Source organism: Corvus kubaryi, unplaced genomic scaffold, assembly GCF_017639235.1.
Source record: "Corvus kubaryi isolate FWS band 111438036 unplaced genomic scaffold, C.kubaryi_AGA036_p1.0 135, whole genome shotgun sequence".
In the NCBI taxonomy this organism is placed as follows: Eukaryota; Metazoa; Chordata; class Aves; order Passeriformes; family Corvidae; genus Corvus; species Corvus kubaryi.
Window position 1 is genome coordinate 292,778 of NW_024580669.1, and position 12,988 is coordinate 305,765.

The 12,988-nt window shown below is 55.1% G+C and overlaps 1 protein-coding gene across 4 annotated transcripts in view; it reads left to right on the forward strand.

Annotated features, from left to right (window-relative positions):
* NRF1 (nuclear respiratory factor 1) overlaps positions 1–9,526 on the forward strand; it is a 50,079-nt gene extending 40,553 nt beyond the window's left edge. For all 4 annotated transcript variants that reach the window (XM_042051576.1, XM_042051587.1, XM_042051596.1 and 1 more), the window contains one exon: positions 9,192–9,526. In XM_042051576.1, coding sequence (XP_041907510.1) covers positions 9,192–9,355 — 164 coding nt within the window. In that variant the 3' untranslated portion in view covers positions 9,356–9,526. The remainder of the gene's footprint in view (positions 1–9,191) is intronic.
* The last annotated feature ends 3,462 nt before the right edge of the window (positions 9,527–12,988 follow it).

The following is a 12,988-nucleotide window of genomic DNA, read 5'->3' on the forward strand; positions in this document are numbered from 1 at the left end:
CCAAGTCTAGGTGAGGACTGAGCTTAAGCAAGCACAGCTTAATTCTGCCTCAGGTGATGCCCAGGCCTGGTTCTCCAGCTCTAAATTCACCCCATGAAGGGGAGAGGAGTTGGGGACAGGTGGCTTCAGGTAAGACAAAGCAAAAGGTGTGGAGCTAATCCACCCCCAGGAGACCGAACTGCTGCTGTGCTTCTTTCCCAAGCATCCTTTTCTTTTGAGTTTCTCCATCAAAATGAGGATGAAACAGAAAACATGGGATTTTGGCTTGTTTCCAATGTTAAAAATCCTTGCAAGTTTTTTTCCTCCTGGGACTGTCCTCGCTGCAAAGACAGAGGTCCATGGCACATGGCCTGGTTTATCACCACCGCTGGAGACTGTGGGCCTTTGCTGTGCCAGGGAAGAGTCTGGGCACCAGGTTGGCTCACTGGGATCTTCCTCTTTCCATGGAAGCACTGAGGCTCCAGAGGAGACAATTCTTGTAAATCAGGAACTCCAGCTGTGTGGTTTTTGTCTCAAAGTAAAGCAACCTTAAAAGAAGTCCCAAAACTCCCTAAACATCCAAAATAAACCCCCAAAACTCAAAGCCCCCCAAAAGATCTGGAAGAAATAAGGGAGATTGAGCCAAAGATGTTTCAGATCTTGGCTAGGCCATGGCTCTTCCCTCCTCATAGGGAGGGAGAAAACAGGGATGTCCCAAAGATGTTGGTGCTCCCAGCTAGGGAAGGAAGGCTGGTCCCTGACCAAGATTTGGAGATAAACCTCAAGTTTGGATGCTTGGATTTTATTTAAAACAACACCTTGATGCAAAATGCCAACATTTTGCTGAAGCTGAGTGAGTGGGAGGAAGAACAAGCCACGTAAATGTGGTGCTGCATCCTGACCGGTCCCATTCCGGTGGTGCCAGGCGGGAGGTTCCGGATCAACCAGTGGCTTTAGGGTCACTGAGACAGCAGCTCCCGTTGCCCTGAAGGAGCAGAGAAGGAAACTCCTTGCAACAGATCCAGAGGAGCCAAAGAATCACAGGCTGGATCCGTTAGGTTGGAAAAGATCTCCAAGATCATCGAGTCCAAGCTGTGCCTGATCCCCACTTTGTCCCCCAGCCCAGAGCACTGAGTGCCACATCCAGGCATTCCTTGAAAAGCTCAGGGAAGAACAAGCCACTGCCTATGAAGCAGGCAGGTGACCCCCAGGGCCAGTCAGAGAGGCTGAGATGTGACCATGGGGATGTGGTGGGTGCAGGGGAGGAGGCAGTGGCTCCAGGGCTGCGTCCCGTGCAGCTGTGGATGGGAATGTTGTATCTTATCTCCTGCATTTACCTTCGTCCGAAGGGTGAGTCAAGGCTACGATGTAAATTAATTGACTCAACTTTGCTCTCAAAGCTTCAGGTGCCTCATTAAATTGTTCTTTATTGGGGTTTTGACCAGAGTAGCTCCTGAAAAGACAGGTGATGGAGGATCTTGAATGAGGACTGCAGCCTTTTGCATATTATCGTTTGGTGGAAAAAAAAATCTCCGTGTTTTGAATGGACTGGCACAGAGGTTCTGTAGGGCAGAGCTGTGACTTGAGAGCCTGGAAAGCTCTCAGAGCTTAAATCACTGCATGGGGATTTTGTGATTTGTCAGTATTACAGAATCCAGACTGGTTTGGGTTGGAAGGGACCAAAGATCACCCAGTTCCACCCACACCTCCCACTGTCCCAGGCTCCTCCAAGTCCCGTCCAGCCTGGCCTTGGACACTTCCAGGGATGGGGCACTGAGCTATTTCTGATGGGAAAAATCCTTCCAAATATCATCCTAAAAGAGGTCTGATTAATCATTGATGCTCTTGCAGTTGAGGGGGTGAGAGATGGGGGGCTGAGCTTTCAGTTCATCTTATCTTTAACTAAGTGTCCGTGCTGAGAGATGTCTTCTGCTCCTCTGTCACTGCTGAGTGTGGTGGGATTCCTGAAATGCTTTATTTCTGGGCGAAATCCCTTCCATGGTGTCATGTCAACACCTCGTGCCTTAAGGGACACGTTTAGTTTGGCAGTTTAGGATTTGTCAGGGTAACACCTGACTTTGAGAGCTCTTCTTTCAGCTGCTGTGGTTGGAACTCGTTAGACAGCTGGCTTATCTTCCTGAAAATACACCCTCGTGCCCACTGATTGTCCTCCCCCACCTCTTGAAGGCCTCTCGAGTCAGTCCCCCAGAAGGGAGCTGGTCAGGAGGATATTTTCCGGAAATCTTCGCAAACCAGCTTCCCAGTCAAAGGAAACATCTAACAGAAATCAACTGTGGGACATTCTAACGTTTGTGCTGAGCAGTGCTGGCAGGAACCCTCCACATGGTCTCCAAAATTGCAGTTGGTGAGGACAGGAAAGGTCTTTGGTTCTGTAGGACCAGCCCCTCTCGGTCTTCACCCACCTCTAAAAGACCTCCAGTGAGGAAGGTGCTGCTCCAGAGCTTCACCAACATTATGTTTAGCTGTTGTCTGGGATTTTTCCCACCTCCTAAGTGCAGGTTTCCATGCTGTTCTTCAAGCTCATGTCTTACTGGGGAAAAGACAATTGGAAAAGATGATTATTCCCTACTTACCTGCACCAGCCTTGATGTATTTACACCTAGGAATGTGGACCAAAGCAGGCCCAGTGCCCTTTCGTTGTGCTGCCCACCGAGGGCAAACATTTCATTTTTTGGAGGTCCTCTGGCTTGATTTTTGGGTGTGTGTGTATTAAAATCTACTCGTTCGGAACCGTTGACGAGAACCCTTCCATCGCTAGGGCCCCGTAGTGCATTCCTGAGCATGGGAATTTCAGCTGGATTCCTCAGCCCCTGCCTCCAGAGGAGGGGAAGGAGAAGTTGCAGGAGTATCTACTGTGAAAGGCTTCTGTGGGATGGTGCTCAGCACAGTTTGCTCTGGTTTCCCCTCAGTGTTGGTGGAAACAAAGTCCTCTGAACGAGCTGGACGTCAACGGCTGAGAAAGTCAGTGGAAAATTCCGCTCTTTTTAGCCTTTTCCATTGGGGGCTGAGGGACTTGTGAGGCCGCTCACTCCTGGCTCTGCAGTGCTCACAGCTTGCAGCACTTCCTCCTTGCAGCACACGGAGCAAGAAGTGTCAGCCTTGGCCTCTGGAGCCACTGGATCCCCAACAGCAGCACCAGCTTTTGGAGGGGCTGCAGCTCTCAGCCGAGGTGCTGGGTTTTCGTACGATGAGGTTGCCTTGCAAGAACCCGATCACGTCCTGTGCTCTCTGAGGAGCTCCAAGGGGATCGCTCAAGTCCTTGTGCATTTTCCTTTTTGTCCCACAAAAGAACTCCCAAGAGCAATAGTTCCGTGCTGCTTCGCCACTCCAGACCTGTGTCCCTCCTCCTCCGTGCCCAGCGGTGTTTCCTGTGACGTCATGGCCTGTAGAGCCATGAGCTCCCCTCAGGTAATGGCTCCACTCTTGGATTCTCCCCTCAAGCACGAGGCTGTTGAGATGTTGGCATTATCTCCCCCTTCTTGTTGGCGTCATCCTGGCTCGGTACCGCAGGGCTGGGCCTTGCCCGGGGCTCCTGGCTCCCTGATGCAGGAGCCCCATGGGAATGCTTCTCCACTGCCTTTCCCTCCCCTTCCAGGGGCTGTTCCCGTGGGAGTTTGCCTTGGCAGGAGGTCGGCTCTCTGATCATTCCTAGATGTTGTCGTCGATGCTGCCAGAGAAGAGATTTTGTACTTTTTGAAGGAAAAAGCTTTTTCTGTTCTTGCGGTGACGTTCAACCTGGTGACAGTGGTTGCTGTTGTCTGGTCAGGAGTTGGGCTGGTTCCTGCCTCCTCATCCTCCAGGACTTTGTCTTGAGTTCCCGTTTGAGCCCCACGTGGAAAAGGTTTCATGCGAGGTCCTGCCGTTCAACCTTCCTATGATGTAGAGGGTCAAGCCAAGAGGACATCCCTCACTCCATGGGTGACTGGCAGCGTGGAGCTACACACCATTCCATTCCTCCCAGCCATTCCACACGGCTTTGGAGATTCCGCAAGAAGCTTTCAGGATGCTGTATTGAATGTCCACATTGTCCAACCAGGTTGTTGAGACAGCTCCTGTTTTGGTGTCAGCCAAGACCTCTCTGCTCCCAGGTGCGTTCCAAGGCTCGCAGAACCTTGTCCAGCTGCACATTCCCACTGCTGCCGTAAGGAGAACATGCCGGACATTCACAGGACTCACAGCAGAAGGTTCTTCATTCCATCTGCTGCCAGATCCCAGCTCGATGCTCCCAGTCCAGACAGAGCTTTGTCCCAGGCTGCCTTGGGTTGGTCTCCTCACTGACGGGACTTTGTGGTGGTGGGACCTGTGCTGCCGTTCCAGCCCATCCTCCATCCATGCCTGCTGTGACTGCCTCACACCTGGGATGGGGTAGCCAGGTTTACTCGGTCTCGTGGCATTTGGATGTGGAGCCACATGGGCAGATGTCCAGAAAGCCAACTCTGTCCATGGCTCATCCCACAGCGTGGGCAGCAGGTCAGGGGAGGGGATTGTCCACCTCTGTCAAGAGACCCCACCTGCAGAGCTGTGTCCAGCTTTGGGGACCCCAACAGCAGAAGGATGTGGAGCTGCTGGGGGTGTTCCCCTGGAGAAGGGAAGGATCCAGGGAGAGCTGAGAGCCCCTTGCAGGGCCTAAAGGGGCTCCAGGAGAGCTGCAGAGGGACTGAGGCCAAGGCCTGGAGGGACAGGAGCCAGGGAATGGCTTCCCAGTGCCAGAGGGCAGGGCTGGGTGGGAGATTGGGAATTGGGAATTGCTGGCTGGGAGGGTGGGGAGGGGCTGGGCTGGAATTCCCAGAGCAGCTGGGGCTGCCCCTGGATCCCTGGAAGTGTCCAAGGCCAGGCTGGACATTGGGGCTGGAGCAGCCTGGCACAGTGGGAGGTGTCCCTGCCATGGCAGGGCTGGCACTGGGTGATGTTTAAGGTCCCTTCCCACCCAAACCATTCCATGATTCCTTGGCCTGAGCCTCTTTTCACTGAATGGGAGATAAGGAAGGACTCAGCCTAAGATACCAGGAAGAAGACAGGGCGTCTTGTGTCCCTGAGCTGGACAATATTCCATATCCTGCAGCACTGGGAATGAAGCTGAAGCTGAAGCCTTGTCCGTGCTGCACTAGCTTTGATCTCAAGGCTGAGGAGGTGTCAAAGCAAGGCAGAAACTGGCACTGATGATCTCGGCTCCCTGAGCATCCAACGGTCCCAAGATGTCCAGGGCATTTCTGATCCTTGACCCCAGTTCCCCGGGCACTGAATCATTCCACCCACCCAACCTTCTCCCCTCAAGCCCTTTGGGGTGGTTTAATGGAGTCACCTGCAATTTAGGATCAGAGCAGGTGTTCTTATGCTCCGTGCCAGATGAGATTTCTTTATCAGACATGGCGTAACTTTTCCCCTCTGAATCCCGTGTCTCTCTGGTCGCGGGCAGAGCCTGACCTTTACCCTTGTCCTTCCCTAAGCTGAGACCTCTTCCCTGCTGAAGCAGCAGGAGTTTCATTCTCTCCTCTGGCCCATCACAGTCCCCCAGCTGAAATGCAGCTGCAAACATTGACCCGGCATTTGAGTCCAACCACAGCCACCTCCGAGTCAATCGACTCCAATCCTGATTCATGGTGGCCATTTCAACCCCTGAGGCCTTCCATGGTTCTTCTCCTCCCTTGGCCACTCTCGTGTCCTCCCCATTCCCCCACGGCTGTCACCGGCCATGCCGGACCCTCCTTCCTACCAAATCCAGCTGATCCTCCACCAAAAAACTTCTTTCTCTGGGATGTGGCAGGAGCTGGTGCTGTCCCAGCTGCCTCTCTAGATGTTGTCCTTGTGCCCGGCTGGCCAGAGCTGGCTCCTCACCCCTGCCAAGGACAGGAGGGGCTTTTTGGGTGGATTCAGGGAGGGGTAGCAAAGTCACAGCCTGGTTGCATCTTCCTGGGAGCCCGTGGCCACGGTTTGTGCTGCTCTGTGTGTGCTCCATCACCTCTCTGTGACAGACAGGAGCCGGTCTGAGCAGCCACAGGATCCAGTGGGATCCCATTTCCCTGCCTGACCCATTCCTCGCAGCGCTCCCCAGCCCAGCTCCGCTTCTTTTGCAGAAATGTATTTTTCAAAGACTCGAGAAAAGTTGGTTTGGGTTTGGGTTTGGTTTTTGGGTTTTTTTTGTCTAATGGATTTCCTGTTTTTAATACAATTGAAAGGGTCTGAAATCCATGCTTTAGATTAACATATGCCAGCTAGATTAGGGCTAATCAGGGTGCAGGTCTGAGCAGATGCAGCGCGGGGCCAATCCCAGACCTGATTACAGCATCTCAGCGGTTTAATCGTCTCTCTCCCAAGGGCGATCAGCTCGGCTCTAATGCACAGCAGACTTTCCAGCCCTCTCCTCCTTTGGTTTGTTACCACCCCTGGCAGGAAGGGCCGCTACATCATCTGCTGAGGCGATTTGCGTTAATCCCATGCAGAAAGGGATCTGCGCGGCACCGTCTCTCGCTGACACTTCCCCGCTCTTCCGCGCGCTCCGAGAGGTGGCCGGGCTCGGCCAAGCCTTGTCTGAATTAACTCATCCTTCCCAAATACCCCAGCTGGGTGTTCAGGGCTCGCCAGCACCCGGGTCTGGCACGTTTGGACAGCGTGGAGGGATCGTGGCTTCGACGTCGCGTGGTCTGTGGCCCGGGGGGGTGGTGGTGGCTCTGCTCCGTGCGTTGTCCATGTGGCATTTGATCTGCTCCGGGTTAACAACCCAAGTAACCCAAAGGGCTTAGTTGGCTTGTTGGTCTGGAGCGGGGATTTGAGGTGCATCCCAGGCCAGATCCCCAGGTCCTGCTTAAACTGGGATGTGCTGTGTTCTCCTGAGGGGTCTGCTAGGAGATTTTCTTCAGGAGGGCTGAGCCTGAGCTCTCTTTTCTCATTCGTTTTGTTGCCTGAAATTCCCACTGACCAGAAAGTGCCCTGGGAGCGGGGAACCTCCTCCTGACCCTGCGCTGTTCATGGCAGCCAGTGCTGGACAGCCAACCCGGGAACCAATTCCATGGTTGGGCTTGGTGAATGTGGCCACAGCCCCTCCGGCTGGGGGATCAGGACACTTCCCAGCCCACGGAGCGCTTCAGGACCCCGAGGGGAGGGATGTTGGAGGAGCTCTGGGCTGCGCTGGGGTCACCCACCTGGTCAGCACGATTAACTCCTAAGCTTTCCTGTCTGCACAGAGAGTTATCCGAGGACACGGAGCTGCCTCGCGTTACCAAACAAGTGCCCTTGGTGGGGCAGAGCTCTGCTCCCTGCACCTCAACCCACAGGGATTGTGCTGCTTTTTCGGGAAAGCCTCGCTCAGGAACCTGATGTCGTGGCGGGGGCTGGCCATCCATCCCGTGCTGCTGCTGGAAGGATTTGTTGACCTCAAAAAGCTGGTTTTATCCCCAGTAGAGGTGTGGGTAGTTCCTGAAATGTCTAAATCATCTCGCTTGGCCAAATCTCCCTTGGCCAAGCCACAGGTGGAGGTGGGTGCAGGGACAATACCGGAGAAGAACGATGAAGTTTCTCCTCCCAGCCTGCAGGATTTGCCATTCCCTTCCCCTGCCCAGCTCTGTCGAGTGCTCCTCACTATTTTTTCCACCTCCTTCCACTGTTCACATCACAACAACCCTCAGGGGCCTCGTTTTATTGTCGCTTTGGTGTTTCCTGGCTCACCAGGACTCGCCTTTGGCGCTGCAGTGCTAAAGCTTTGCCAGCTCCATCCTCAGCCTGGAGGCCTCTGGTCCCCTCCTGCAGCTGAGCCAGCCTTGGGAAAAGCTGTTTCTACTTTGCTGGACTCATGCATGACTGGGGAAGGGCTGAGGAAGGGGCTTTGCTTTCCTCTCTCTGTTTTGTGTGTCCCATGCACGTGTGAGAGCCCAGAACCAGTGCCAGGAGCCAGTTTGGCTTGGCCAGGGCTTGTTGGTCCCACGCTGCCCCTTCCCTGTGAGGGGAGAAGGACCCGGCTGGGATGGAGAGGGAGCAGGAAGAAGGGAATTGTGCTGGGGAGTGGCTGTAATGGGGCTCATGGATGCACAGCAACGGGATCCTCCCATGTGCCACCGGTGGGGAGGTGTTTGAGTGACCTGCAGAGTGACAGGGGATGGGAAAAGCTGAATTTATCCCTTCCTCAGCCCCGCAGTTCCCAATTCTGGGCATATCAAGTGGAAAAACACCTGTAGGAAGGGTGTTCCGTGTCTGTGGGTGATCCCTGATGGGCTCTGGGGTGGGAGCAATCCCTGCCTCCAGGAAAACTCGGCCTGACGGGTTTGGCTGAGCAGCTCCCTGCTGTACCATCCCAAAACATGGCTGGTTTGGGTTCCTCCTCCAAAAATGATGTCATTTCTTTCCTCTTCATCCTCATTCTCTCTCCCTGCAGCCCGACAGCGCCGGGGTGTGGGCCCCAAGCTGCTGCCACCCATCCCGACCCCATCCCATCCCCGCTCCCATCCCAGTGGCTTCATGGAGGGCAAATCCAGCACAGCAAGGCCTCCAAGGCACAAATCATTCATCCAGCACGGACACAGCTGGGCGGGGGCCGGCGTCCTTCTTGATTGCTGGTTTTCCGTGGATAGAATCCTGGAATGTTTTGGGTGGGAAGGACCTCAGAGCCCCTCCAGTGCCACCCTCTGCCATGGGCAGGGACACCTCCCACTGTGCCAGGCTGCTCCAGCCCCAATGTCCAGCCTGGCCTTGGCCACTGCCAGGGATCCAGGGGCAGCCCCAGCTGCTCTGGGCACCCTGGGCCAGCCCCTGCCCACCCTCCCAGCCAGCAATTCCCAATTGCCAATCTCCCATCCAGCCCTGCCCTCTGGCACTGGGAAGCCATTCCCTGGCTCCTGTCCCTCCATGCCTTGGCCCCAGTCCCTCTGCAGCTCTCCTGGAGCCCCTTTAGGCCCTGCAAGGGGCTCGGAGCTCTCCCTGGAGCCTTCCCTTCTCCAGGGGAACATTCCCAGCTCTCCCAGCCTGGCTTCAGCAGTGCTCCAGCCCTGGGAGCAGCTCTGTGGCTTCCTCTGGATTTGCTCCAGCAGCTCCACATCCCTATAGAGCTGAGGACCCTCCTCCAGGCAAGGAGAGCTCCAGCCATCCAAAGACCCCCCCCCAGAGCAGCACAAATGAAGCCCCCGAGCCCCTGGGGACCTCAGGGCCGCCGTTCCCGCTCCACTCCCTCCCAACGCCGCCCCTGTTCCCTCCTGTCTCCGCAGGCCTCGTGCAGATCCCCGTGAGCATGTACCAGACCGTGGTGACCAGCCTGGCCCAAGGCAACGGCCCCGTGCAGGTGGCGATGGCGCCGGTGACCACGAGGATAGCGGACACTGCCGTCACCATGGACGGGCAGGCGGTGGAGGTGGTGACCTTGGATCAGTGACGGCGCCCGGAGCAGCGGGATCGTGGCGATTCTCCTCGTCTCTTACACGACTTCATTTTTTTACGCCTCTCCAGAGATGCAATCAGGTGGCATTGAGTCTCCCAGCTTCGGAAACGAAAAGGTTTTGTTGACCTTTTTTTTTTTTTTTTTGGTCTTTCTTTTTTTTTTTTTAAAACGAGAAAAATAGAAAAACAAACGAAAACGAAACAAATCCTGGCAGAGGATGTTGTGTAAAGTGCATTTTTCTAGCGCCACTCTGCTCTCGGAGGAGCGAGAAGCCAAATTGTGATGGGACTTGGATTCCGAGGAGGTTGAAAGGAAAATGAAAATAAAGCGACCCTTTATGCCCCGTTTTCCCCCCCGTGGGATCGAGCAGGAGGAGGCCGGGGGGCAGCACGGACACCCTCGGCCAGCGCCGCTCCGGCAGCACCCGCTGGCACCTTCCGGGCACGGCCCGCCCCTGGCAGCGAATTAGGTATCAAAGATTTTAATATGGACTTTTATATTCCAAAAACCCACCCCGGAAAAAACAAAACAACAAACCCTCCCCCCCACCCTCCCCAAAAAAAAAAAACAAAAACAAACAAAAAAAAAAGCCACAAAAGGAAGAAAAGAAAACAACAAAAAAAAAAAGTTTGGAAAAAAAAACCCCCTTTTTGGGGGAAAAAAATTAAAATAACAACAAAAAAAAAAGCATGTGTGACTGCAGGGGGGTGTGGCAACCTCCCCCACCCCCCCCAAGGGATGATGCTCTTCCAGGAGCCGCGCGCCTGCCGGAGGATCCGCGCCCCGCTCGGCTCCCCTTGGTGCACACTGGAGACCTGTTCCTACTTCTCTGCTCTTGTACCTGCCATTTTAGATCCTTGGGGTTGTTTTTGGTTTTTTTTCTTCTTTATTATTATTATTATTGTTGTTGTTGTTGTTGTTGTTATTATTATTATTTCCCAGTTTCGTGGCTCTAGACCGGAGTGGGAGCGCCTCTAAAGGGGCTCTGGCTGCGTCCCCCCCCCATCCCCCCACGCTTTTTCCCACCACATTCCCAGGATTTCCCTTGCCAAAGAGCTGCCTCGGGCTCATCCCCCTCCCCGCTGCCACCCCATCCTCTCCTCCTCTGATTCCCGCAGGAAAAGCTTCGCTGGAAGGGGGGATGCGAGCGAGACCCTTCCCTTTGGGGGACCCTCTTCACCCCAACCCTCCGCCCCAGCCCAGTCCTGCCCTGTGCCTCTCCCAGCACGGTTTTTAACCCCAAAACCCTTCCCAGGAGGGTTAAAAGAAGCCTTTGGGGGGTTTTTTGGGGGGGGACAGACTTTACTCAGTGTCCCCATGGGCCAAACCCTGGTGCCCAACCAAACCCCCCCCTAAGCATTTCCCATGGGATTTCATTTTTGGGGGATTATTTTGGGGGGGTTTATTATGATTTCCAAGTGGCTGTTCAAGTTCTCCACATCTCGCTCCGCCTTCGAGGAAGTTTTCAGATTCTTGTATTTACTTGTTTTTTATGGGGGGAAAAAAACCAACCCCACAAAAACAAACCTATCACATGTTCTTTGTATACAGTTCTTGGGTCCTTTTCCGAGGGGAGGGAGATCTTTCCACAGAAACAGTCCTGGTTCTCTCCGATTTACGGATCTTCTTTGGGTTTTTTTTTTTTTTCCTAATGATTATTTTTTTATCGTCCTTGTGAAGATGTCGGTGGCTTTTCAAGTCAATTTTTTCTTTGCCATGAAATGAGGTTCTTTTAGTCCCAGAGGGTTCCCCCCCCCCCCCAAAAAAAAAAGAAAAAGACAAAAACCAGGCAAATAGCAGAGCATGGACCCCCCCCCTTGTTTTCCCAGTGTCTATTATTGCCTCATTCAATAAATTGTTACAAATGTGTCTACCCGGCTGTCCAACTCTCCTCTTTGGGGGCATTTTGGGGATATTTTGGGAATATTTGCCATCCTCCCTTCCTGGTGGGTGTTTTTTGGGGTTTGGTTCCTCCCCCCTCCCACGCTGGGGCTGGAGAGGAGGAGCTGAGCATCGCTGGGATGGTTTTGGAGCTTCATCCTTTTTTTTTTGGTGCAATTTATCTCGTTTTCCTCTTCCTGCATCAATCTGGGGTTGGATGGATGCCTTGGGAGTGCTGGAGCATCCCCCCGTGCTCCCACCCAGGGGCTGAGCTGCCTTTTGGGTTGAATTCCTTGATTTTCAGCCCCCTCTCACCCCCAAGGTCCTGGTGAGCCGGGGGATGTTTTTTGGGAGCGCAAACCCAAGGAGGAGCCGGGAAACGCGGGGATGGGTTTCAGCAGCTTTATTGGAATGATGGTTGCCAGATCCGGTGAATCCTGCGGGGGCTTCTGTGGCGTGGGGTGAGAGGAAGAGCAGGAAAAGCTGGAAGGACAAAGAGAAGGGCAGGAAGGAGGAATGGGGCTGCTTTCCTGGGGATGCTCCCGGGTATTCCCGCCGAGCTGGAGCGGATCCCTCGGCATGGAGCGTGCTGCCCTGGCTGGGACGGTGACCTGGGGGTTTGGGGACCCCTGGGCACCCCAGAACATCCCATGGCCGGGCTGGGGTGCCCCAAAGGGGCCCTGGACCTGGCAGCAGGGCCGGGGGAGACAGCTCGGCCTGGCAGACGCTGCTGGGAGGTTTTAATCTTCGTTAATCGGCCTTTAATAAGCAGGTCGGGGCCTCCTGCTGGGGCAGCTCCTGGAGCCCCCGAGCACCAGCGGCTTCTGCCTCGTACTGGGAGAGACTGGTGGGGCTGGACCCTGCTCCCTTTCTGCACCAGCAGCCTCCACTTTATACTGGGAGAGACTGGTGGGGCTGGACCCTGCTCCCTTTCTGCACCAGCAGCCTCCACTTTATACTGGGAGAGACTGGTGGGGCTGTACCCTGCACCCATAACTTCCACATCCTACTGGGAGAGACTGGTGGGGCTGATCCCACTCCCTCCCTGCACCAGTAACCTCCAGCTCATACTGGGAGACACTGGTGGGGCTGGACCCGCTCCCTCCCCCAGCCTGGGCGCTACAGGGGGGTCCTCCAGGCGTTGGGGGGGGTCTTTGTGTGGACTTTCTGTCTCTATCCCCCCATGCCAGCACTGCTGTGCCCAGGGAGGACCCTGAATTGCAAGATGTGACCTCAAATGTCAGGATTTGACCCCAAAAATGCAGGTGGATGCTCAGGATGAGCCCCGCCGCTGCAGCTGGGAAGGGCCAGGATGGAGGGGAGGCCTTGGGATGCTCCCCAACAGGGAGCTGATCCCGGGGGAACTCGGTCCTGGCGGGCACCAGCTGCACTTTGGGGTGGAGCCTTTGGGGAGGGGTGGAGCGCCGGGGGTGTGGTCAGCGGGGGTGTGGTCAGTAGGGCGTGGTCAGCGGGGGTGTGGTCAGTAGGGCGTGGTCAGTGGGGGTGTGGTCAGTGGGGTGGGGCTTGGGGATGCTCCACCCCTGACCCCACCACTCCCCACCCCCTGCAGGGCAGGGCCCCACTGCTGAGTGGGGGTGGGGTTAAATCCAGCACTGGGGGGTGGAGGGAGGGATGGATGGACAGACTGGGAGATGGGTCAGGGGTGGGATGGACGGACAGATGGATGGAGAGTTAGATGGGATGGATGGATGGATGGATGGATGGATGGATGGATGGATGGATGGA